The 26,257-nt window shown below is 49.2% G+C and overlaps 1 protein-coding gene, 1 long non-coding RNA gene and 1 pseudogene across 3 annotated transcripts in view; 2 read left to right on the forward strand and 1 right to left on the reverse strand.

Moving 5' to 3' along the window:
- LOC309651495 overlaps positions 1-26,257 on the forward strand; it is a 181,596-nt gene that overhangs the window by 136,027 nt on the left and 19,312 nt on the right. The gene's annotated exons all lie outside the window — the stretch shown is intronic.
- On the reverse strand, positions 4,798-20,897 carry LOC309651566 (thimet oligopeptidase-like; the record flags this gene model as incomplete). Its single annotated transcript, XM_082444416.1, is given in 11 exon segments — positions 4,798-5,246; positions 5,249-5,659; positions 5,998-6,040; positions 6,157-6,314; positions 7,461-7,662; positions 7,747-7,778; positions 7,780-8,072; positions 8,075-8,116; positions 8,318-8,453; positions 20,279-20,844; positions 20,882-20,897. Coding segments are annotated over 11 exon segments (2,067 nt in total). The 3' UTR covers positions 4,798-5,078.
- Positions 8,678-12,863, forward strand: LOC309651567 (annotated as a pseudogene). Its single transcript has 2 exons — positions 8,678-8,990; positions 10,889-12,863. The product of its transcript is annotated as an uncharacterized misc_RNA (transcript).

Consider the following 26,257-nt stretch of genomic DNA (forward strand, 5'->3'; position numbering starts at 1 on the left):
TGACAAGTTTTTATTTCATATTTTGCTATAATTGCTAACATCTAGCAAACAGTCTTTTGAAGAAGACAAAACATGCCTTATAAAGTGTAACAGTTCCTTACTAACAAATATATAGCAGTGTTCATACCTCCCCTTGTGTAACAGAGTTTGGTTGATTTGTTCCTTAAGCCTTTCAAGTGATAGATTCCTTATTTTCTTGCCATTTATTTAAAGAAAATAGGTCTTTTGTCTAATAGCTTCTAGGTCTGGCTGACTGCATCGTTTTGGTGGTTAATGTGTTCCCTTGTCTCCAGTTTTCTGTAAACTGGTGGTTAGGTCTAGAGTCCTGATCAGATTCCAGCTTTATTTTGTGCGACTTCATTGACGGTATGGGGCTGGCCATCAGAGGCATGTAATGTCTCTTCGGTGATTCTAGCAGCCGTTGATCAAAGTCTAGATCCATTATTTCTTAGGGTTTGCAAAACGGTGGTATTCTAAACCTGTCATCCAAAGAAACATTAAACTCGAAGCTTGTTTTAATGTCCTGGCAAAAAGGGCTTCTCCTTGGAGGGAAGAGGGTGTCCATGCCCTGAATCTTTCCAAACAGAGGGTACTCTTGGTAGGGAGGAATATACGTTGTTTTGTGCCCACTGCAAGTCTAGGGTCTGGCTGAGCTAACAGTTGGCCTTACTGTATGTGACAGCCCTGCCAAACAGAAACCTGAGGAAGACCCTGAAAAAGCAAAATCAGGTGATTCTGTCGGTGAAGAAGAAAAAGACCAGGTAGGGCTCGCGTTCAAGTTTCTTAATTCTGCCTTATTTTGGTACACTTGCTGATGATTGTGAATTTACACTTGGTCTGTCTATGGACCGTAAGTGACTGAGAGGGTGTTAGAACATATCCCTGGACCCAGGGCAGTACGAAGTGTATTATGGTTAGACCCGAGGACTCAGCAGGCCCGTAACTTTGATGTGTTCTCTCCTGTCTACCTTCCTACCTCTCCAGCTGTCAAGATTTGACAGTCAAACCAGCAGATGTGATGTGTTTAAAGCATTTCCTTCTGATGTCAGATAAGCTCCTTTCCCACATCTAATCTCTCTATAAAAGCAGAGTTGTCGTGTTACTACGTGTATTGTAATGCTGCTTCGACTTTTTAGGTTAGAAAACTGGTGGCTTGCCAAAGGCCTCCAATATAGAAAATGTCAGTCTCTAGCACTGTCCCATGTGACTTGAGGGGCAAACCTAGATACTACCAGATGGTCACACGCTATCTATTTCATTCCTGCCACAGGATTAGCTGTGTAAGTCGGGAAGTCTGTAGGTTTACAGGTGGGTAGTAAATGCCCTGTTACCTGCTAAAGATGAGTATCCGTGGTTTGCTCTAAGGCAGGATTTCTCAACCAAGGCATTGACTTTTGTGGCCAGATAAACCTTTACTGTGGGTGTGAGTCCTGTGCACCGCAGAGTGTTTAGCAAGGTCCCGACCTCTACTCACTAGATGCCCGTAACATTCCCTCTCTCTCCTCCCAGTTGTGACAACCAAAATCACCTTCAGACTTTCCCAGACTTTCCCCATTTCCCAGATGAGGGGCACAATTGCACTGAGCGAGAAGCACTGGACTCAAGGCTAGCAATATCATTGAGGTAGACATGACGTCCTGTTGTAAAAGACATACTCATTCTCCTGTTTTTATTTTGGAAATTAGATGCCACTGTTCATGATCCTTATTCAGATATCTGTCATTAAGTTGAGTCAGACTACTCACTCACAGGTGGGACACTGAGACAGAGGGAAACAGCTTGTCCAAGTCACATGGCCACATCCCTTGCCTCCTAAGAAAACGTGTCACAAGGGAAAGCAAGCTGGCTCTTGTAATATTGACAAGTGTTTTTTTTTAAACAAATGTGCCAGTTTTAGAGTTGTTCTTTGCCCTCTAACCTTTTGGAGGGCTTACATAGCCTTCAAGCTTCTGAAGAAACGAACTGGGGCACTCTTTCCCAAGCAGGAAGCAGTTTCGCTGGCAGTGTGTGAGAGGCCTTGGGGACCTGGAGGATGAACACTTGTCGCAACAGGGTTTATCCCGATATGCTAGAGTAAGGCTCAGTGCACCACACCAGTGTCATCAGGTAGTGTTTGTTGGTCAAATAAGTAGTACTACAGAGAGAATCTTATTTTAGTCAATTTAAAGTTTTGAGATCTTACTATGTTTTTTTTTTGTTGTTGTTGTTGTTTTTTAAAGCTTTTTTTTTAATTTTTATTTATTTATATTTATTTTTGGCTGTGTTGGGTCTTCGTTTCTGTGCGAGGGCTTTCTCTAGTTGCGGCAAGCGGGGGCCACTCTTCATCGCGGTGCGCGGGCCTCTCACTGTCGTGGCCTCTCTTGTTGCGGAGCACAAGCTCCAGACGCGCAGGCTCAGTAATTGTGGCTCACGGGCCTAGTTGCTCTGCGGCATGTGGGATCTTCCCAGACCAGGGCTCGAACCCGTGTCCCCTGCATTGGGAGGCAGATTCTCAACCACTGCGCCACCAGGGAAGCCCCTTACTATGTTTTTAAAAACAGGTATTAAATACATGCATTTGGTAAAACAGTACAAAAGGCTGTTTGGTACATAGCAGCCAAAGAAAAACAATGTGGCTATTCCGTGCTGAGCTATGCTGTGAGCGTTATCAAATAGATACTGGATTCTGAGGCCTTTGTTCAGGAACAAAAAAGAATATAAAATATCTGATTACCACAACTAAGACCCGGCACAATTAACTAAGTAACTAACTGACTATTTTTTAAAATCTCATTAATAGGTTTTTAATATGATTTTTTTAAATTTATTTATTTATTTTATTTATTTTTGGCTGCGTTGGCTCTTCCTTGCTGCGTGCGTGCTTTCTCCAGTTGCGGCGAGCAGGGGCTACTCTTGGTTGCGGTGCGTGGGCTTCTCATTGCGGTGGCTTCTCTTGTTGCAGAGCATGGGCTCTAGGCACACGGGCATCCGTAGTTGTGGCTCGCGGGCTCTAGAGTGCAGGCTCAGTAGTTGTGGCGCACGGGCTTCGTTACTCCGCAGCGTGTGAGAACTTCTCAGACCAGGGCTTGAACACTTGTCCCCTGCATTGGGAGGCGGATTCTTAACCACTGCACCACCAGGGAAGCCCGAGCTCTAACCTTTTAAGAAATGTGTTCCGTCCACCTTCATGGAGCAGGCGTAGGGGATGGAGAGGAGTGAGAACCCAATTGGCAGGGGTCCGGTCGCAACCTCGGAAGGGGACGGGGTTGGATCTAAGAGGTGGCACCGGGCCACAGTCGACCCCCAGTGACAGCTAAGAGCTGCACTGCTGCCCCTTCCTGCCCCAGGACCTGAGCTCAGGTCCCGGGGTGGCTGGAGAAACGCACTGTTTCTGGTGAGATGCTCTTACTTACTGTGTGGAGCTGCTCCGGCTGCCCTGGCGACCACACCCCTGCAGGGCCCTGTGCCTGTCCTCCCTGGCCCCTGCCCAGGGCTCGGGGAACAGCAGTCTCTGTGGGGCAACCTGCTTCCAAGTCCTTCAGTGACCACGGAGGAGTGGGAACGGGCTGGGCTGCTGGGGAGCCTGGGCATGCAACACCTGAGCTCAGCCCTGGGGGCTCACGTGAGGGCAGGGGCTGGGGGGTGCGGGCGGTGAGCGGAGGGGCCTCCAGCCGGTGTCAGTCTGGGCCCTGGACCTGGGGAAAGGCCTCACCCTCTCAGTCCTGACCTGCCGCTCAGGAACCCTGTGGCCCACCAGCCCGAGGCCTGTGGCACCTGCCACAGACTGCCCGGCACACGGCTGGGGTGCCAACGCCACACCTGGATTTTGCACGGGGACCATCGAGGGGCTCGGTGCACGGGAAGACGAGCAGCCCCCAGGCCCCGACATGCCCCTTCCATGTCCATCGAGAAGTGCCGGATGGAAGGCCAGCTGTGTTCCTTTTCGAGCCCCAGGGAATTCGCAGGAACAGCCCTCCCGGCCACGGGGTGCCTGCCCACCGGCTCTGGGCCTGCGACCAGCCCAGAACACAGAAGGCACAGAAGTGGGTGCAGGGAGCTGAGCCGGGTCTGCAGAAGGGCAGACACCACAGCCTGGTCCACAGCCGACTGGCCCAGGGCGGGTGAGAACGGGCGGGCAGGCTGAGGGGAGGACAGAACGTGGCACAGCCTGCCCGCCTGGGCCCTGGGGAGAAGGTCGGGGCGCTGCCCATGCCCTCGCTCCGCTGCCTGGCGTCCTTTGTGGGGGCGAAGGGCCGGAGGCAGGGCTCCCGAGGAGCTCAAAGGCCAGGGAAGGACATAAGGGACTGTCCAGACCCACCCTAGCATTCCAGTGGGGCAGCACCCTCTCTGAATTCTTACTGCCACCAAAACACATCCCTAAGGCCTTTGGGAAGAATCGCTAGGACCCAGGAAGGCGGCCCCTTGCTGTGGTCCAGACTTCACCAGCTGCCGATGACCGGAGGGAGCCAGCGGGCTGGCCACGGGGACAGGGACAGCCACAGCAGGGCTTCCCGCAGCTGTGCCCACCGCCAGAACCAGTTGCAGCCAATCACAGCCCCCGACATGCCAAACAGTGCCAGGCGAGAGGCCGGCAGGAACCTGACACCCCCTCACTAGAGAGCCGGCCCGGCCAGGTGGGGGGAGCCATCCCCGTCTGAACTCACCCCACAGCTCAGCCATCTCCCAGTGACCCAGACGCTACACCAGCAGAGAGCAGCCTGCAACGGCCGCAGGGCTGATCCCCGACCAAGGTCAGAACTCCCCCCAGTGTGACGGCCTCCATGCCGCTCCTGTGGTGGAAGGGACCGTAGGCAGAGACCAGGAGTGGAGTCTTTTTATTAATGGCTGCATTTTCAAAGAACCGTTTTGTAAGCAGGAAAGCTCCCCAGGAAGGGATTGCATTAGTGCAACAAGGGGGAGCCTTGATGCCAGGCCCTCCAGACACATCCAGGTGGAGACTTTTGGCCGAGGCCGGCCGCCAGGGACTCAGGGGCTGGGAGGACACGCGGCCCCTCCCCCGCCCCGGCGGGGCGCTAAGGCACCGGGTCCGCCTGAGTGGGCAGAACCCCGTGCCGTCAGCAGCCGGCGGCTTGCAGCCCTCAACCTGCAGCCCTTTGCTCAGGAGGAAGGCATCCTGCGTGGGGTCGCAAGCCAGGAAGAGCTTCACCATGCCCTTGGCATCCTTGGAGCCACCTGGCCTCAGAATGCAGCTTCTGTAGTCCATGGCAACCTGCCGAGAGGGGGCGGGGCTGCAGGAGGGTGGAGCTCTGCCTTCACTGAGGGTGTGGGTGTGGCCACCTCTGCTGTGACTGAACAAAGGGCAGGGGAGCAGGAGGTCCAGGGCAGGGCCCTCAGAGCCTGGCAGGCCCAGGCGGGCGGCACAAGCATCTAGGCCGAAGCCGAGGACCTCCGTGTTGGTCTGCGCGGCAGGACGGCCTCTCACCTTGCCACTCAGGACGTCCTCCTGCTTGAAGCGTGTGTGGAACGTGTCCGCGGAGTACACCTCGCTGCACAGGCAGCCATAGGACTGGGCGGTGTATCTTCCTGCCGGGCGGCCGAAGGTCGCAGGCAGGTGGGTCCCTGGGACACACGCGGAGAGGCTCCTGCCCGGCCCCCTGGCCGCTCCGTGCCCCTTCCCCAGAGCGGGGGCCTCAAACAGCCCTGTCTGAGTCCCCTGCCACTAGAGGGAGTATTGGCCCAACACTTCTAGAAAACTGGGACCTTGCAGGCAACTCAGTGGAGGAACACAAATCAGTCTTTGCCGACTTTCTACTGAAGCTCACGAGGGTTCGCCCCTAAGCCTCTTACAAGGTCAGCTGCCGAGGCTCCGAGGGATGAGTCAGGGCTCGCCCTCCAGCACGGGGAGAGCGCGGGTTAAAGCACTCACGAGGGAGTGAACCGCGTGTCCGCACCGACACGCACGGGCAAACCTCGTCGACGTGTTCCGTCCGGGCTATGAAGCCCTCTCCTGCCTCTTCCAGGCTCTCCAGAAAGCACGTGCAGATACGCCCACCCCACCCTCGGACTCCGCGGGCCACAGCTGGAGGGACCAGCCAAGGAACTGAGGCAGGAAGAGGCCAGAGGTCACCGGGCCTCGGCCAGAGCCTGTCAGTCGGTCCCCTTTCACACACCACCAGACGATCCGCTTGACCTGGGCAGTAGCCGCCAACCGACCGCTAAGGTGGGCCCGGCTCGCGCTTGGCTGCCTGGCATGGCTGGGCCCCTGAGGATCTCCTGGCAGAGGCGGGCATTCTCCTGGGCCGGGTCCGCGGGCGTCTGCGTGTGCAGGGCCTGGTACACCTCTGCCAGGACGATCTGGCGCAGGTTGAAGAGGCCTGGGGGGCAGGAGGAAGGAGACGGGGGGATGGAACTGTGTCCAGGCCGCACTTTCCAGCCGGGCGGTCCAGGCGCCCCCTTCCCTTCCCTCGGCCCGGCCGCACCTGGGTTGGCCTGCCGGAACTTGATGAGCTTGTCCCGCAGCCCCTGGGTGATGGCGCTGCCCGTGCCCCACCGAGACTGGCAGCATCGCCAAGGCCTCACAGGGTGCGGTGCCCCTGGCCCCAGAGCCTTCCCTCTGGTTCTCATCACCGGCTGTCACCAGACTCGCAGGCAACGTGCCTTTCTTTTCAGTTTTCTTTTTTCCGGCCCTCAGCCACGCAAAGGGGTGAAGCCCTGACACTCGCTGCCACGTGCATGGACCCTGAGAACACGATGCTCAGCGAGAGAAGTCAGACACAGAAGGACACACAGGGTGTGACCCCACTGAGGGGAAACGTCCAGAACAGGTAGATCCACAGAGTCAGAGTGGGTTCCTGGTTGTCAGGGGCAGGGGAAGGGAGGGAGTGATAACTAAGGGCGTGAGGAACATTTTTGGGGTGATGGAAATGTTCCAAAACAGGACAGTAGTGATGGCTGCACAGCTCAATAAACTGTCCCCGCGCGCTCCGGTGCAGCCTGTGAGAGCATCGCTCTCAGGACGAAGGGCTGACCGCAGGAAGACTGAACGAGCACTGGGTCCAGGGCCCAGAGGCTCAGCTGGGGGTCCCCCCGTGGGGAAGACACTGGGACTTGCTGAGCCTCCACGGAGACTGGCAGCAGCCCCAGGGCCTCACAGGGCGCGGCGCTCCCGGCCCCAGAGCCTTCCCTCTGGTTCTCATCGCCGCCTGTCACCAGACTTGCAGGCAACGTGCCTTTCTTTTCTTTTGTCTTTTTTAAAGGCAACTCTTGAGTACATGTACTTAACATGCAGGGAACCAGTCCTGACTCCTTGATCTGGGGCTTCCAGCCTCCAGTCTCGAGAACATCCATTTCTGTTGTTTATGCGCCCAGTGCGTGGGCTTTGATGATGGAAGCTGACACCGAGGGCGTCGCCACGTGCGGTGTGACATCAGTGGAAGAATCCCGTGGCGAGGGCCTGCCTGAGGACCACGCATGCCCGGGCCCTCCCCGGCCCCTGCCCGCAGCCCCGCGCCCGCACCCACCTGGGAGCGGAGCTGGTGCATCGCTTGCCAGAACTCATGGAAGTAGGTCTCCAGCTCATCGTGCTGCAGCAGGGAGGGCGGGTTGGGCGTGGGCTTGGTGAACTTGGCCACCATGGCCACCATGGCGATCTGGCGGCTCCCATCCTGCTGCAGGCAGCTCGGCTGCAGGCCGAAGCAGGCCGCGTGCCCGGACTTCCCTTCCCTGGGGAGGGACGCGGGGTGAGGCCCAGCTTCCACAGAGGAGCTCCGGCCCACGGCCGACAGGTTCCTGCACGCACGCACGCACCAAGGGTAGAGATCCAGGTAGAACTTGCCGATGGATGACCTTGCCCGAGGCCGCGTCCCGGACCGTGTAAAGCCTCACGTCTTCATGACACACGTTGGCGCCCTCCTCCAGGTCGAAGGTCAGCCCCAGCAGCTCCTGGGAGATGCCCAGCAGCCCGCGCATGACCACCTGCATGGGGAAGGACTCACTGAGCAGGTACTGGTCCTCGTGGTAACACGTCTCCTCCCCCTGGTTCATGTAGTAGCGCAGGTCCCAGGCGTTGATGGGCCCGTCACAGTGCAGGCCCCGCCTCTGGCACTCGGCCTTCTTTAGCTCCAGGATCACGGCCGCTCCTGCTCCCCGAGGGGCTTCAGCTTCTGGGCCAGCTCATCTGCGGGCAGAGGGGAGAGGCTCGGCTACGTCCCTGTGGCGGCTCCCCAGCCGCCCCCCCACCCTGCGCCCCTCGAAGCAGAATGGTCTGGGAAGGTGACCCCCAAGGGCTGACACAGTGGGGTCTCAGGCAGCACCACGCCCAGTTAATAAGGTCCGCCTGACGCCCTCCCCACTGGGACTCAGGTGGAGGCGGGGTTACCTAGGAAAGTGGCCACCACCTGGCTGGTCTTGGCCATGTTCATCTCCAGCATGGAGTCGGCACGCGTGCTGAACCCCAGCAGGCAGGACTTCTGGACCTGCAGCCTCACCAGCTCCCCGAGGATCGTGCAGTTCTCCTGGAACCCAGAGACGGCCGGCGCTGGGGACCGTGGGCCATGCTCTCCCTGTGGGACCCCTGGCCAGGTCTCTGCATGCGGGCAGGGCTCTCAGGCCACTGGCGGGCACAGCCAATCCCCCTCCCTCCTCCTCCTGGCCCGGATTTCTAGACACTTTGGTGCTGTCCTAACACGTGGTCTTTATTAACACAGGTCCTTTTGGAACCAGAAACAGCGTGAACGTGATGGGCTCTAAGGCCAAGGGCAGGAATAAATGCGGCCAGGCTCTCCAGGAGCCACCCAGGCAGGGGCCTCCCCGGGCTCAACAATACAAACTCGGCTGCCGTGCAGACAGCAGCTCATCCCCACAGCGCCCGAACACCCAGTCCCTGGACGGCGAGACGCCTGTTGCTGCAGGTGGCCCGTGGCTCGCTGGTGAGGCCCGGCCCCAGGCGTACGCCACCTTCTCTGGGGCCACCTCTCCGGTTCTGCGGTGGGGTTCTCCTGGAAGCCCCCAGTCACCACAGGACCAACGTGGCCTGTCTGCAGCCCAAGAAGGTGGGGACACAAGACTGTTCCCCGTGCCCCCTGCATCACCCGCGAGGCCCAGCAAGCACCAGTGGTGTCTGCGGGGAAGATGAAGGGCTCGTGCACAGCCCCCATCTACTGAAGATGCTAAACGGCAGAAGCGCAGACTGCAGCCACACGCGGTGTGGACCAAACGCAAGTGTCCTTACAGGACCCGATGTCTGAATGTCAAGGCCGTGCCCAGGCCACAGTGAGAAGGCCCAGACACCACGCAAGGCACAGAGAGGGGATGGGGGGAACATCTGCGAATCTGAGCTCATCAGGCATCACCCCAGAGGGAGAGGGAGAGGGAGAGAGGCAGAAGGAGATACGGAGGGAGAGGGAGAGAGAGGGAGGGAGAGACTTCTCTCCCTTCTCTGGGGGTTCTCTAGTGCAGCCAATGCTGAAAACCACTGCATTTCGGGAAATGGGTCCTCATAGAAAAGTTAAATAGTAGCTCATGGCATTATCGACACATAATAAAAAGGCCCAAAATCTTGGGGAGTCAGGGAGGGGAGCTGGCGGCTGCCTCGTAAACGAGGAGAGATTGGGCGTCAGAGAAGGGACCTGTGCAGCCTGCCACCCAGGGCCCTGTAGACGTCATCTCCCAGCTGTGGTCCAGGGCTGGAAGTCAGCGGGGAGGTCAGGCCGTCCAAGCATCAACGTTGACTTCAGGGCTGATCTAAAAGGTGCCTGGTGTCTGTTGAAGCAGAAAAAAGAGAAAGCAGTGGGGAGAGCATGGGAGGGGGAGGGAGCCCCCCTCCTCAGCCCTTCTCCCTCTCTTCCTCCCTCCCTCTCCCTCGCTGCCTCTCACTCTCCCTCTCCCTCCATCTCTCCCTCTGCCTCTCTCTGTCCCTTCCTCTCCCTCTCTCCTTCCCTTTCTCCCTGTCCCACTTTCCCTGTCCCTCTCTCCCTCTACCTTGTTCCCTCTCCCTCTCTCCCTCCCTCTCTCCCTCTCCCTCCACCTCCTTCCCTCTCTGGTGAGGGAAGGAGGTGGAGGGAGAGGGAGAGAGAGAGTGGGAGAGGGAGGTGGGAGAGGGAGAGAAGAAGAGGGAGAGGGAGAGAGGGATGTCTCTCCCTCCCTCCCTCTATCCCTCCCTCCCTCCCTCTCTCCCTCTCCCGCTCCCTCTCTCCCTCTCCTCCCTCTCCCTCTCCCTCCAACTCTCCCTCTCTCTCTCCATCTCCTCACTCCCTCCCAGAGTGGGAGACAGAGGGAGAGGCAGAGACGAGGGAGAGGGAGATAGGGAGAGGGAGAGGGAGGGGGCAGAGAGGGAGACGGAGGGGTGAGAGAGGGAGAGGGAGGGGGGAGGGAGGGAGGGAGAGGGGAGAGAGGAAGAGGGAGAGAGGGAGGGAAACAGGGATCCCTCTCCCTCCCTCTCCCTCTGAGTCTCCCTCTCTCACACTCTGTCTACCCTCTCTCAGGAAGGAGTGGGAGCAGGAGGGAAGGAGAGGCAGAGAGGGAGAGGGAGAGAAAGAGAGACAGACAGACAGAGACAGAGAGAGAGGAGAGGAAGCAGGGAGAAAACAGAGAAAGAACACACCATCTACATTTCTGTCAAATGACACCGGGGATCCTTACACAACCAGGAGAAAATTACACAGCGAGGCTCTTTCTCAGCTGGAACTGCAACTGCAGACGGGGCCAAACACCACCAGGCTGGCCACACATGTCCAGCCACTGCCCCAGTCCCGTGAGTCTGGTCAACAGGGCTCTGAGTGTCTGCTCCAGGGAGCTGGGGTTCACCCTCTCACCCGGGAGGCTGGGCCAAGCCAGTAGGGCCCCGGGCTGGACACAGGGGGGAAAGCATCCCCACAGGACAGCTTGTGCGAGCAGATTCAGCTGCCAGATTCTAGAGGCCCGGGATCACCCTGTGGCCCGTGAAACCCAGGAGCCACGAGGGTCTTGCATCGTGATTCCTGTCTGTTGGACTGTCAAGTTTATGTAGGGAATCTTGGAAACAGTGGTAACAAGACTGAATTGGAACGAGCTTTAGGCTATTATGGACCACTCTGAAGTGTGTGGGTTGCTAAAAACCCTCCCGGCTTCGCTCTTGTTGAACGTGAAGATCCCCGAGATGCAGCCGATGCTGTCCGAGAACTAGATGGGAGAACACTATGTGGCTGCCGAGTAAGAGTGGACCTGTGGAATGGGGAAAAGAGAAGTCGAAATCGTGACCGCCTCCTTGGGGTCGTCGCCCTCGAGATGATTATCGGAGGAGGAGTCCTCCACCTCGCCACACATCTCCAAGACGGAGAAGCTTCTCCCTCAGCCAGAGCAGGTCCCTTTCTAGACATAGGAGAAGAGAGAGATCACTGTCCCAGGAGAGAAATCACAAGCCATCCCAATCTTTCTCTAGGTCTCCTAGCCGATCTAGGTCAAATGAAAGGAAAAAGAAGACCACTTTGCAAGAGGGGTGGTGTACAGGAAATAACTTCATTTGACAGGAGTATGTACAGAAAATTCAAGTTTTGTTTGAGACTTCCGAAGCTTGGTGCACTTTTTAAATGTTTTAGCTGTTCACATTTGTTTGTCTCTTGAGACAGTGACACATAAAGGTGTCATTCTCTATGGTTTGAAATGGGTCATATGAGGCATGTGATATGAAGAATTGTTACCTTACAATGTTCCCTTAAGCAAAATTGAATTTGCTTTGAATTTTTGGTCTTGCCTGGACTGATAGTAAAACTCTGACTCCTGCCCAGCTAAAGTGTGATGTTTACTATTATGGAAACAACACTGGCAAACATTGAAAAGGCTTTCTGTAGCTGGGATATGGTATGCAGCTGTAGTTAAGCAAGCAGTCTTTAAAAGGTGCTGTGAACACAAGCCAGCAGGTAAAAATAAAAGCTGCACCCTTACCCTAGATTAGAGGTTTAAAAATTCCACTAGTCTTCACACCGGACAAGAGGTTGTCCAGTACTGAGCTCTGACCGCCACAGTAAAAGTCAGCTCTACCCACCACCAGAGCCTCCCATCAAGCCTCTTAGATAGCCTCAACCACCAGAGGGCAGACAGCAGAAGCAAGAAAAACTACAATCCTGCAGCCTGTGGACCAAAAACCACAGTTACAGAAAGATAGAGAAGATGAAAAGGCAGAGGGCTATGTACCAGATGAAGGAACAAGAAAAAACCGCAGAAAAACAACTAAATGAAGTGGAGATAGGCAACCTTCCAGAAAAAGAATTCAGAATAATGATAGTGAAGATAATCCAGGACCTCAGAATAAGAATGGAGGCAAAGATTGAGAAGACGCAAGAAATGATTAACAAAGACCTAGAAGAATTAAAGAACAAACAAACAGAGATGACCAATACAATAACTGAAATGAAAACTACACTAGAAGGAATCAATAGCAGAATAACTGAGGCAGAAGAACGGATAAGTGACCTGGAAGACAGAATAGTGGAATTCACTGCTGTGGAAAAGAATAAAGAAAAAAGAATGAAAAGAAATGAAGACAGCCTAAGAGACCTCTGGGACAACATTAAACGCAACAACATTCGCATTATAGGGGTCCCAGAAGGAGAAGAGAGAGAGAAAGGACCAGAGAAAATATTTGAAGAGATTATAGTCGAAAACTTCCCTAACATGGGAAAGGAAATAGCTACCCAAGTCCAGGAAGCGCAGAGAGTCCCAGTCCCATACAGGATAAACCCAAGGAGAAACATGCCGAGACACATAGTAATCAAATTGGCAAAAATTAAAGACAAAGAAAAATTATTGAAAGCAGCAAGGGAAAAACGACAAATAACATACAAGGGAACTCCCATAAGGTTAACAGCTGATTTCTCAGCAGAAACTCTGCAAGCCAGAAGGGAGTGGCATGATATACTTAAAGTGATGAAAGGGAAGAACCTACAACCAAGATTACTCTACCCGGCAAGGATCTCATTTTGATTTGATGGAGAAATCAAAAGCTTTACAGACAAGCAAAAGCTAAGAGAATTCAGCACCACCGAACCAGCTGTACAACAAATGCTAAAGGAACTTCTCTAAGTGGGAAACACAAGAGAAAAACAGGACTTACAAAAACAAACCCAAAACAATTAAGAAAATGGTCATAGGAACATACATATCGATAATTACCTTAAACGTGAATGGATTAAATGCCCCAACCAAAAGAGATAGACTGGCTGAATGGATACAAAAACAAGACCCATATATATGCTGTCTACAAGAGACCCACTTTAGACCTAGGGACACATACAGACTGAAAGTGAGGGGATGGAAAAAGATATTGCATGCAAATGGAAATCAAAAGAAAGCTGGAGTAGCTATACTCATATCAGATAAAATAGACTTTAAAATAAAGAATGTTACAAGAGACAAGGAAGGACACTACATAATGATCAGGGGATCAATCCAAGAAGAAGATATAACAATTATAAATATATATGCACCCAACATAGGAGCACCTCAATACATAAGGCAACTGCTAACAGCTATAAAAGAGGAAATCGACAGTAACACAATAATAGTGGGGGACTTTAACACCTCACTTACACCAATGGACAGATCATCCAAAATGAAAATAAATAAGGAAACAGAAGCTTTAAATGACACAATAGACCAGATAGATTTAATTGATATTTATAGGACATTCCATCCAAAAACAGCAGATTACACGTTCTTCTCAAGTGCGCACGGAACATTCTCCAGGATAGATCACATCTTGGGTCACAAATCAAGCCTCAGTAAATTTAAGAAAATTGAAATCATGTCAAGCATCTTTTCTGACCACAACGCTATGAGATTACAAATGAATTACAGGGAAAAAAACGTAAAAAAGACAAACACATGGAAGCTAAACAATACGTTACTAAATAACCAAGAGATCACTGAAGAAATCAAAGAGGAAATCAAAAAATACCTAGAGACAAATGACAATGAAAACACGACGACCCAAAACCTATGGGATGCAGCAAAAGCAGTTCTAAGAGGGAAGTTTATAGCTATACAAGCCTACCTAAAGAAACAAGACAAATCTCAAGTAAACAATCTAACCTTACACCTAAAGAAATTAGAGAAAGAAGAACAAACAAAACCCAAGTTAGCTGAAGGTAAGAAATCATAAAGATCAGAGCAGAAATAAATGAAATAGAAACAAAGAAAACAATAGCAAAGATCAATAAAACTAAAAGCTGGTTCTTTGAGAAGATAAACAAAATTGATAAGCCATTAGCCAGACTCATCAAGAAAAAGAGGGAGAGGACTCAAATCAATAAAATCAGAAATGAAAAAGGAGAAGTTACAACAGACACCGCAGAAATACAAAGCATCCTAACAGACTACTACAAGCAACTTTATGCCAATAAAATGGACAACCTGGAAGAAATGGACAAATTCTTAGAAAGGTATAACCTTCCAAGACTGAACCAGGAAGAAACAGAAAATATGAACAGACCAATCACAAGTAATGAAATTGAAACTGTGGTTAAAAATCTTCCAACAAACAAAAGTCCAGGACCAGATGGCTTCACAGGTGAATTCTATCAAACATTTAGAGAAGAGCTAACACCTATCCTTCTCAAACTCTTCCAAAAAATTGCAGAGGAAGGAACACTCCCAAACTCATTCTATGAGGCCACCATCACCCTGATACCAAAACCAGACAAAGACACTACAAAGAAAGAAAATTACAGACCAATATCACTGATGAATATAGATGCAAAAATCCTCAACAAAATACTAGCAAACAGAATCCAACAACACATTAAAAGGATCATACACCACGATCAAGTGGGATTTATCCCAGGGATGCAAGGATTCTTCAATATACGGAAATCAATCAATGTGATACACCATATTAACAAATTGAAGAAAAAAAACCATATGATCATCTCAAGAGATGCAGAAAAAGCTTCTGACAAAATTCAACACCCATTTATGATAAAAACTCTCCAGAAAGTGGGCACAGAGGGAACCTACCTCAACATAATAAAGGCCATATATGACAAACCCACAGCAAACATCATTCTCAATGGTGAAAAACTGAAAGCATTTCCTCTAAGATCAGGAACGAGACAAGGATGTCCACTCTCACCACTATTATTCAACATAGTTCTGGAAGTCCTAGCCACGGCAATCAGAGAAGAAAAAGAAATAAAAGGAATACAAATTGGAAAAGAAGAAGTAAAACTGTCACTGTTTGCGGATGACATGATACTATACATAGAGAATCCTAAAACTGCCACCAGAAAACTGCTAGAGCTAATTAATGAATATGGTAAAGTTGCAGGATACAAAATTAATGCACAGAAATCTCTTGCATTCCTATACACTAATGATGAAAAATCTGAAAGAGAAATTATGGAAACACTCCCATTTACCATTGCAATGAAAAGAATAAAATACCTAGGAATAAACCTACCTAGGGAGACAAAAGACCTGTATGCAGAAAACTATAAGACACTGATGAAAGAAATTAAAGATGATACCAACAGATGGAGAGATATACCATGTTCTTGGATTGGAAGAATCAACATTGTGAAAATGAGTATACTACCGAAAGCAATCTACAGATTCAATGCAATCCCTATCAAATTACCAATGGCATTTTTTACGGAGCTAGAACAAATCATCTTAAAATTTGTATGGAGACACAAAAGACCCCGAATAGCCAAAGCAGTCTTGAGGGAAAAAAATGGAGCTGGAGGAATCAGACTCCCTGACTTCAGACTATACTACAAAACTACAGTAATCAAGACAATATGGTACTGGCACAAAAACAGAAACATAGATCAATGGAACAAGATAGAGAGCCCAGAGATTAACCCACGCACCTATGGTCAACTAATCTATGACAAAGGAGGCAAAGATATACAATGGAGAAACGACAGTCTCTTCAATAAGTGGTGCTGGGAAAACTGGACAGCTACATATAAAAGAATGAAATTAGAATACTCCCTAACACCATACACAAAAATAAACTCAAAATGGATTAGAGACCTAAATATAAGACTGGACACTATAAAACTCTTAGAGGAAAACATAGGAAGAACACTCTTTGACATAAATCACAGCAAGATCTTTTTTGATCCACCTCCTAGAGTAATGGAAATAAAAACAAAAATAAACAAGTGGGACCTAATGAAACTTCAAAGCTTTTGCACAGCAAAGGAAACCATAAACAAGACGAAAAGACAACCCTCAGAATGGGAGAAAATATTTGCAAATGAATCAACAGACAAAGGATTAATCTCCAAAATATATAAACAGCTCATTCAGCTCAATATTAAAGAAACAAACACCCCAATCCAAAATTGGGCAGAAGACCTAAATAGACATTTCTCCAAAGAAGACATACAGACGGCCACGAAGCACATGAAAAGATGCTCAACATCACTAATTATTAGATAAATGCAAAACTACAATGAGGTATCACCTCACTGCTGTTAGAATGGGCATCATCAGAAAATCTACAAACAGCAAATGCTGGAGAGGGTGTGGAGAAAAGGGAACCCTCTTGCACTGTTGGTGGGAATGTAAATGGATACAGCCACTATGGAGAACAATATGGAGGTTCCTTAAAAAACTAAAAATAGAATTACCATATGACCCAGCAATCCCACTACTGGGCATATACCCAGAGAAAACCGTAATTCAAAAAGACACATGCACCCGAATGTTCATTGCAGCACTATTTACAATATCCAGGTCATGGAAGCAACCTAAATGCCCATCAACAGACGAATGGATAAAGAAGATGTGGTACATATATACAATGGAATATTACTCAGCCATAAAAAGGAACGAAATTGAGTCATTTGTTGAGACGTGGATGGATCTAGAGACTGTCATACAGAGTGAAGTAAGTCAGAAAGAGAAAAACAAATATCATATATTAATGCATGTATGTGGAACCTAGAAAAATGGTACAGATGAGCCAGTTTGCAGGGCAGAAGTTGAGACACAGACGTAGAGAATGGACATATGGACACCAAGGGGGGAAAACTGCGGTGGGGTGGGGATGGTGGTGTGCTGAATTGGGCGATTGGGATTGACATGTATACACTGATGTGTATATAATTGATGCCTAATAAGAACCTGCAGTATAAAAAAACAAACAAAACAACTAATACTAAACTTTCATTGGGTTATTTGTATGGAAATATGTTAATATAAATGTTTCAGACATTACATGAAATTTCTAAAAATCTTATATGTTCTCGTATAATGTTATAAGTCATAATCCTAGTTATTACTTTAAAATGTATATCTCAGAAATAACTAATTTTCTTGTCAACTGCATTATTATGAACTTTCATCAAATCTTTAACCGTGGTCATTTTTAAGTCTTTTGTCATTTACAGACAGTTCTGGGTGTACTCTGATGAGTTTGCAAATATGTTCCTATAAAAGGGTTTCATCTTCAAGAAATTCATGGAAAAGACTCTGACAAGTACAGGTTTCTCGTAACTGACTGTACTGCTGAACTGAATGAATAAGCATTTTCAGAACTCTAATGAAAAACTGATGAACTCATAAAAGTGCTAACAAAGGATCAAGATAAAAAAAAATTAATTACATGGGACTGAGTGAACTGATGAGGATGAGTATAATTTTTGTGACTTTCTGTCTGAATTAAAAAAAAAAAAAAATCCCACAAGGACTCAGAGGCAAAGAATATACAAATCAATTTTCACCGCAAAGTAAAGGAGCTGTTACAGTGGAGGATTACTGGAATGAATGTCAATATTATGACATAGTATGAGTATGTTTCATGTTTGGTAATTGCAATCATTGTTGCTTTTGTTGTGGTCATCCATGTACAATGCTTGGTGTCAGTCTATTTATCTCTTGTAAAAATAAAACACAGTGTGTGTGTATGAAAAAAAAAAAATGCTCTAGTTTTCCTGAATACCTGGAATATAATTACAATACATTTAAAAAAAAACTGTTATGAGTGAAAAAGAAACAGATTAATCAGTAAAAAAATAATAGGAAAAAAATATGAACAGGTATTTTGAAAAAAAAAAAATTAATTCTTGTAGTGTGTTACGAAAGATGACTGAACCAAAAGGATAACGGTGTTTCTGGTTCTGTTGTTAGTGTTCTCCATGGAAACATCGCGGAAGCTTCTGGACTCAATTTCCTTCCCCATGTGTGAATGTCATTGAAAATATCCAACTCCATTCTATCCCCATAGAACTTCAGAAACTAAGCAAAATGAAGACTCAAAATTCATTTCAAATAATGAAATGAAAATATAATGTAGAATGGAACTGGGAAAATACCTGGTTTAAATTCTGGAAAGTACTAACTATACAACTCTGGATAAGTTGCTTAATCTTGTTTAGTCTGATTTCATGCGGATCTCACAGGATGTTATGATGATTAATTTAATACCTTTGTATAACGTACAGTGTTATGTAATTTCTTCTTGTTCTTCTTGAGTCAATTCATATCTTTAAGCAACTCACTTTAAAAAATAGTTACTTACTTGCTTAAATTACTCTTACCTTCTATTATCAGCTGAATTGTGTCCTGCTCAGGTTAATATGTGGAAGTCTTAACCCCCAATACCTCGTAATATGACTGGATTTGGAGATAAGGCCCTTAAATAGGTAACTGAGGTCAAATGAGCGGGCTCTAGGTCCAATATGACTGGGGTCCTTATAAAAAGAAAATATTAGGACACAGGCATGCACAGAGAGAACAAAGTGATTATTAGTAACCACGATCATGTCCTGAATGCATGGAACACGTCACCATTTGCCAACCACCCTGTCAAGTCAGCAGAAACTACAGAAATTGAGAGCTCTCCGCAGAAATTCACACACCCGTGCACCAGGTAACAGACCACAGGCAGACGTTCACTCAGCCTTTCACGTGTCCCTCATGGAGGGCACGCTCTCTTCTGGGCGGGGCGAGCAGAGACACTTATCGGGAGTTTTACTACTTTTAAAATGCGTTGAGTCTGGAGCCTGTGCTCCACAACAAGAGAGGCCGGGACGGTGAGAGACCCGCGCAGCGCGATGAAGAGTGGCCCCCCACTTGCCACAACCAGAGAAAGCCCACACACAGAGACGAAGACCCAACACAGCCAAAAATTAATTAATTAAAATTAAATTACATAAAATTAATTAAATATAAATATATAACATATATTTATATATATATAAATATAAATTTATAAATATATAACATTAAATTTTTAAAAATTAATTAATAAAAAAATCAACCACTGCAATTAAATATTATTATTATTTTTTTTTTTCTGGGTGAAGTAGAAAAGAATAGCTTTATTGCTCTGCCAGGCAAAGGGGCACACAGCGGGCTCGTGCCCCTCAAAACTGTGTGTCCCTAAACCGGGAGGATTTGGTGAGTTTTATAGCAATGGTTCAAGGGCGGGTTGCTGATAAAGATTACGGTGTGGGCAGGGCCTGCACTCCTTTAATCTGGCCTCAGGGGGTCTTCTCCTAATGAGCTTCTCTTGCTTCCTTTAATCTGGTCCCAGGTGGTCTCCTGATGAGCTTCTCGAGATTATCAAACTGTGGTCTTCTCTGGAATGAAGAATGCTAACATCTTCCATTTGTTGGGGGCTTTAGTTCGGTGATCAGAGAAAAATCACAACGCTGAAGTGCCACTTTAAAACCATCAGGATGGCAAAAGTCTCTAGGAAGCGCTGATGAGACTTCAACTTGGCTCCGGCTACGCACAACATCCACCTGGCAGAGTCCCGGGGCCATCCAGGCGCCGCAAGCGCGGAGCTGGCAGCTCCCGGGCGGACCCCGAGGGCGCGCCGCTCCCCTGGGTGGGGGTTGGCAGGCAGGAACGCGCCCCCTGGGCACGGCTGCGGCTCGGGCGCCGGATGTGGAGCCCCAGCACGATGGCCCCTCGGCGCCCGGGGCTCGGCGCGTGGACCACGGCCCGGCACACCACAGTCCAGCGAGGCCCCCGGGGCTTTGCTTTCGAGAACCCGATCGGAGTAGGCATTTCGAAGCGGACCCGCCGCGCGGTCCATTGCCCCCCGCGGACCCTGCTGGGAGGACAGGGCCTCGGAGGAGAGGATCAGAGAGAAGCGGGGGGGGGGGGGGTTGTTTACTGGGGTCCGCGGGAGCCCCTGGGCGCGAGAAAAGGGCCGCCCGGCAGGCTCCGGGGAGCAAGCGCCCCCGGCCCGGACAGACCGCGCGCCCGGGCGCAGAGCCGGGCCTGCGTTCGGGGAAAGTTGCAGTTCTCCTCCGGCGCCCGTCCCCGCGCCCCCGGGACACCCGACACCCGGGCTCCGCGTGCGCGGCGGCCGCCGCCCCCAGCAAGTTTCCCCAAGCGCCCCTACCTGGGTCCCCGGCCGCGGAGGGGCCGGTTTCCGCGCCGCTCCTGCAGGCACACAAAAGAGCGGGGCGGCTGCGGGGTCTGCGGGTGGCCCCCGGGCACCCGCCCGGACGTAAACAAACTCCGGGGTCCGCGCTGGGCGCCCCACGCCTGGCGGGGGAGCGGCGGCGCGGTCCCCGCCCGCTGACAGCCGGGGGCCGCGGCCGGGGCCCGGGCCGGCCGGGGAGCGCGGACGCCCGCCCGGCCACCCGCCCGCCTGGCCGGAGCCGGGCCGCGCCGCCGCCGCCGGCCGCTCTGACCCTCTCCCGAGCCGGCGGCACCACAGCGCCACCAGCCCCAGCTCCGCCGCGCCGGCGGCAGTGGCGGCGGCGGCTCCTCCTGGAGAGGCAGGCGCTTCACCCCCACAGCAACTCCCCACAAACTTTCCCCGGGAATACGGCGGGCCGGGGGCGCGCGGCCGGGCGCCGCCGCCGGGCCGCAGCCCCCTCCCGGCGCAGCGCCCGCCGCCGCCGCCCGCTCCCCCGCAATTACATATTAAAAAAAAAATGCGTTGATACAACCATGTCTCACCTTTGCTTGGATCAGTCAGCAAACGCTTTTTGGAAACCCCAAATTCTCCACATCTCCTACCTTTCCGGCTGCCCTGCTCCTCAGGCCGGGTTCCCATGGGAGGCGGGGCTGCGTGCGGACGCACGACGAGTGCACTGACGTCCTCGAGCCCCGCCCCCACGGGGCCGCCTGCCGGTTGGAAGGGCAGCCCCCCGGCGCGGAGGGCGATGAGGCCGGTGCCGAAGTGAGCGCCGCACGGAGGGGCCTGCCTAACTGGGGCCCGTGGCCCTGCGTCTTCTGGCTGCGACGCGGGTCTTACCATTTTATTTGTCAATTATATCTCAACAGAGCTGAGGAAAAAAAGAAGGAAAACAACAGGGTCATCTTGGATATTTTCCCTTCCTGTACTGCCACACTGTCCCCCCAACCCCCAAGTCCCTTAGGATAAAGTATAAAAGTTAAATAGTTAAAAACAGAAAGAAAGAGTCACTCCCTTACCTAAGGAAAGAAGGAACATTCCACTCAGACACAGTAAAACCGGCCAGTGCAACCAACGGAGCCAGGGGTCAGGGGCAGGCTGTCACCCTTGCTCCAAACAATGGTGTGGAGAAGCAAAGAGCACACCAGATCAGAGAAGGAGGCTGCACTGCACAGGGAAAGCCCACAGAAAGGGACTCACACGCAGCTGTTCCGAGGCCAGAGACGAGAGAGGAAGGCCTGCTGCTGGGAGAGCCTGCTGACCGCCCTTCAACATGGGCACTTAGTGCCTCCACAGAGAAAAGAACAGCCGGCCTTCCCGTGGAGGTAAGTCTCCATCAGTTCCGCAGGACCCAAAAAGAGGTACCCTTCAAGAGCATTCCAGGTTAGGGCAAATCTAAGCATTTCAGCTGAAAATCACTTCTGTGGAGGGCCACAGACTGCAGGTGCTTTAAATCTGAACTTGCAGACATCTCATGTACCAAAGCTTCCAGGAGGTCAGTTACAGTAGATGAGAGCATGAGATAATAAAAGTGTCACCTTGTTTGCAATTCCAATACCAAACTCGAAAATCAGTCCAGTAATGTCATCTCCCAAAAGTACAGTCAGAAATGATTTACACAGTTCCGAGCAACGGTGTTTATTTTCATACGAGGAACGGTGCTTGTACACTTGCCAGGCTGGGCCAGAGGCAGGGCCATCCCAGTCCTCTACCTTGAATGAGGAGGACTCAGGTAGGGAATGGTGTACTTTATGACATCAGTCTCAAAGGTTCAAGAAAACAAGTAAGTAAATAATTTAAAATGTGAATAAATACTCATGTACAAAGATGTTTATTAACAGGGTCGTTTATAATGATCATGAAAAAGAGGAAACCACCTAACTGTCCCCAGACAGGAGAATGGCTGCGGAAACACGGGTGACTTCTAAAGACGAAATATTATGTAGTCACTAAAATGGTGTAACTTGAGAGTTTTACATGACATTGGAACATAGTAATAATGCTAAGTGAAAAATCAGTACACAAAATGGCCTGGGCCATATCTCAACCGTGTTTAAGAATGCACCGGGGGCTAAGGGACTAAAGAAACACGCCCAATAAGAGCGACTCTCTCTAGGTGTTCTTTACATTTTTTGATATTATGAAAATTGTCTACAATGAGCCATTACTACTTTTATCAATAAAAAAAAAACCTTCAAACACTACAAAGAAAAGTACTTTTTTTTTAAAGTTAGGCATGTACAACGAAAACATGCTTAGTTTTTCCTAGTAAAGAAAATGAATTTCATATGAATCTGTCTGTTTTCAGCCTAGGCCTCTCAGACAATTCTTTCTTCCTTACGACCCACAACCTAAGATGCAGAATACGTCTTCTGTTCTCTTCATTTATCTTATCTTTGTTTTTCACTTTCAAGGCTGTCCCTTCGTTGTGGTGTCTGAGCCCTCGGTGGATAGGTCTCTGCATGGTTTGGGGCCTCGATGTGCAGGAGTCTAAAGGTTCCTCCTCGGTCACACTTGCTCTTTCTCTGGATTCTTTCTTCAGCCTTCTCATGCTCCTCTGGAGGCTTTGGCCATCAGGACTGAACTTCACCCAAAGAATAAGAACATTTCCTGCTGGTCCAAGTACTTCACAGTAGTTGAGGTTAATGTTTACAAGAAACAACCTAGGATGAACTCTTTTAGCCTATGTTGGTTCACAGAATTAGAGAATCATAAAACATTGGATCTGAAGGGACTTTTAGAAGTTATCTATTCCAATTTTGGTCCTTCTGAAGATGTGACTGTCCTGAGAGTACAGCTTGTGATTATCCACTTACTACGTAGGCGGCACTCAAACGAAACCCGTGCGAAGGCAGCGGAAGTGATGCCCCTGGCTGACATGCATCGGGCTTTCTTAATGACCCTACTCCTGACCCCGGGGGTTGGGACACCTTGAGGTCCTGGCCGCAGCCAGGGGTGGGGAGGCAGAGACCATGGGGAAAGAGCAGAGGGTGATAAAGAGAGCGGGTTACCAAGAAGGCTGCAGAGTCTGCACCCTGGAACGTTTTCAGGGTCAGCTGATGTCTCAAGTGCTGTCCAGCTCCGTTATTTTACATCATCCAGAGACCACAGGGCCGGGAAGAGGCGGTTTAGCCTGGAACTATGAACCACAGGATTGTCCTGCGGGGAGAGGGAGTGGAAATTTCTGACCCTCTCCTGAGCAGTGCAGTCAACGGCCTTCATGAATTTATGGAACATGAACAAACTTATTTTGGTCCTCTAGCTACAGTTTCCACTGCAGAGCCTGTGGGCTCAGCCCTTCTGTACCAGGCCCCATTCCAGATATATTCACTCTCCCTTCTGCATTTTTGTCATTCTGACATTTAAATTTCTTGTTGGCTCATAAAGCGTGTGTGTTATTCAGATGTTTGCCACACAGCCTTTTGCTCCCTGGGAAGGCACTGTCTAAACCTAGGAAGTAAAAATATTTTTCAAAGGATGAAGAAATAAAAGCAAAATTAATTCAAATGAATTAAAAGTTAAAGGAGTTAGGATGATTTGGCCTGAAGAAGGGAAGATTTAGGAGGTCCTACATGACTTACATGAAAAATATTTCTTAAAAACGGAAAGACGGCCTCAGGAGGCATAAGTGCTAGTTTCCTGGAGGTGTTCAAATGGGACCTGAATGACTGAGTGGTGGGTTAGAGCAACAAAGCCCCTACCTATTGTTTCCATTTTAAACGGATAATTCAGTGATTCCATGAAAAGGTTACCAAAAGGAAATACATTATCAGCCACTCCTTACCCAGTTGGAGATACAGCAAACACTCTTTCCAACGACAGGCGAATGGATAGACAAGATGTGGCACGTACATACAATGGAATATTACTCAGTCATAAAAAGGAACGAAATTGGGTCATTTGTAGACACGTGGATGGACCTTAGAGTCTGTCATACAGAGTGAAGTAAGCCAGAAAGAGAAAAGCAAGTATCGTACATTAACGCATACGTGTGGAACCTAGAAAAATGGTACAGACGAACCTATTTGCAGGGCAGGAATAGAGACGTAGACATAGAGAATGGACATGTGAACACAGAGAGGGAAGGGGAGGGTGGGACGAATTGGGAGATTAGGTTTGACATAAATACACTACCATGTGTAAGTAAAATAGCTGGCTAGTGGGAATCTGCTGTATAGCACAGGGAGCTCAGCACAGTGCTCTGTGACGACCTAGAGGGGTGGGATGGGGGCTAGGGGGTGGGAGGGAGGTCCAAGAAGGAGAGGATATAGGTATACATAGAGCTGATTCACTTTGTTATATAGCAGAAACTAACGCAACCTTGTAAAGCAATTATACTGCAATTAAAAAAAAGAAAAGTCTTTCATTGTAATAAGAAAAACTACACTCAGGAGGAAAAAACTTTGTAACTGAATGGGTTGCCACACACTGCAATAAACTCCCACTGGAAATGTGGCACTACTTGCAGTGAAGATTTGAAAAAGATTTGAAAAATAGATTATTACCATCTTGCGGAGTGTTTTAGGTGCAATACTGCTTGAAAGCCAGGGACTAGAACAGCTGAGCTTTACACATTTTCTCCCACTCCAAGACAGAAGTGGCTTCTGAACGTTTTTCCCTTTCTGTAGGCACTATAGACAGATTCCCTCCAAATATTCTAGGTAAATTTTTTTCTTCACTCCTAACCGAAAATAGATGCATTTTCATGAGCAAATCACTTAACATCCCTTCTATCAACTGGCCAACCTAGGATCACTTGTTCCAGTTCTGTGCCCTGAAGTGTTGGGCTCCTTGGCTAAGTTCCAGGAACTATATTAGGGAAATACTTTCCCTTCAGCCACAGTTTAAAATGGAACTATGTATATAAATAGATATCTTGGTTCTTACATATTTATTTGCTAATTCTGTTCCAAGTATAATGGAAGCTCAATAAAAATATGAATGACACAAAAACATTGATTCCTGATACCACTACATATTATTTCTATTAATGGAACACTAGTATAAGTAGAAGAGTTGATAGATGAAGATTATTATCTTAAGTATTTTCCATGCTCAACTTATAGCCCCATATTTCTTGTTCTCATTCCAGAGGTTCTTAAGCAATAGTTCTTAGGCAGCAGAAGCAAGAGAGGACAGATAACTATTAAAATGATTTAGTTGGACTTTTTGGGATGTAGCAAAGTCTGTTCAAGGCTCTGAAGTGCCTCATCAGAAGGCTGCAAACTTGATTCAGTTCCACCAGTAAGTGCAAAAGAGCAGTGTAAGTAGCCTAAACAAGGCAATAAGTCCATAAATTGTTCATCTGGTTTGTAAGTCAGGTGAAAATTTAGCAGTTCTTCATATCTCTGAGACTATGAAATTAAAGTCTTGTTACCAAATTAAGAAACCATAAGCATTTACTTGATATCACCTTCAAAGGACCACGGAGACAGAAGTTAAAAAATATAAGAGCGATAAGACAGTTTATAAGATTTCTTTGAAAATTATTTCCCAATTCTGAGAGTACTCCTAGCACTTCATTCCTTATGCATGATTAAGATAAACTTTCCTGGGCAAGTCACTAGCTCCCTTTGCCTCAGTTTTTCCTTCAAAAAACTTAGAGCTGGGGAGGATGCTTTGATGTGAACATAAAGGGCTTTCTTATAATAACCAGAAAGCAACCAGATATAAGCTACTCTTTTTTTTAAATTTTAATTTATTTTTATTTTTTATTTTTGGCTGCATTGGGTCTTTGTTGTGGTGCGCGGGCTTCTCACTGCGGTGGATTCTCTTGTTGCGGAGCATGGGCTCTAGGCGCGTGGGCTTCAGTAGTTGTGGCTTGCGGGCTCTAGAGCACAGGCTCAGTAGTTGTGGCGCACGGGCTTCATTGCTCCGCGGCATGTGGGATCTTCCCAAACCAGGGCTCAAACCCGTGTACCCTGGATCAGCAGGCGGATTCTTAACCACTGTGCC

This window comes from Balaenoptera physalus (assembly GCF_965194825.1).
Source record: "Balaenoptera physalus genome assembly, chromosome: 21".
Lineage (NCBI taxonomy): Eukaryota > Metazoa > Chordata > Mammalia > Artiodactyla > Balaenopteridae > Balaenoptera > Balaenoptera physalus.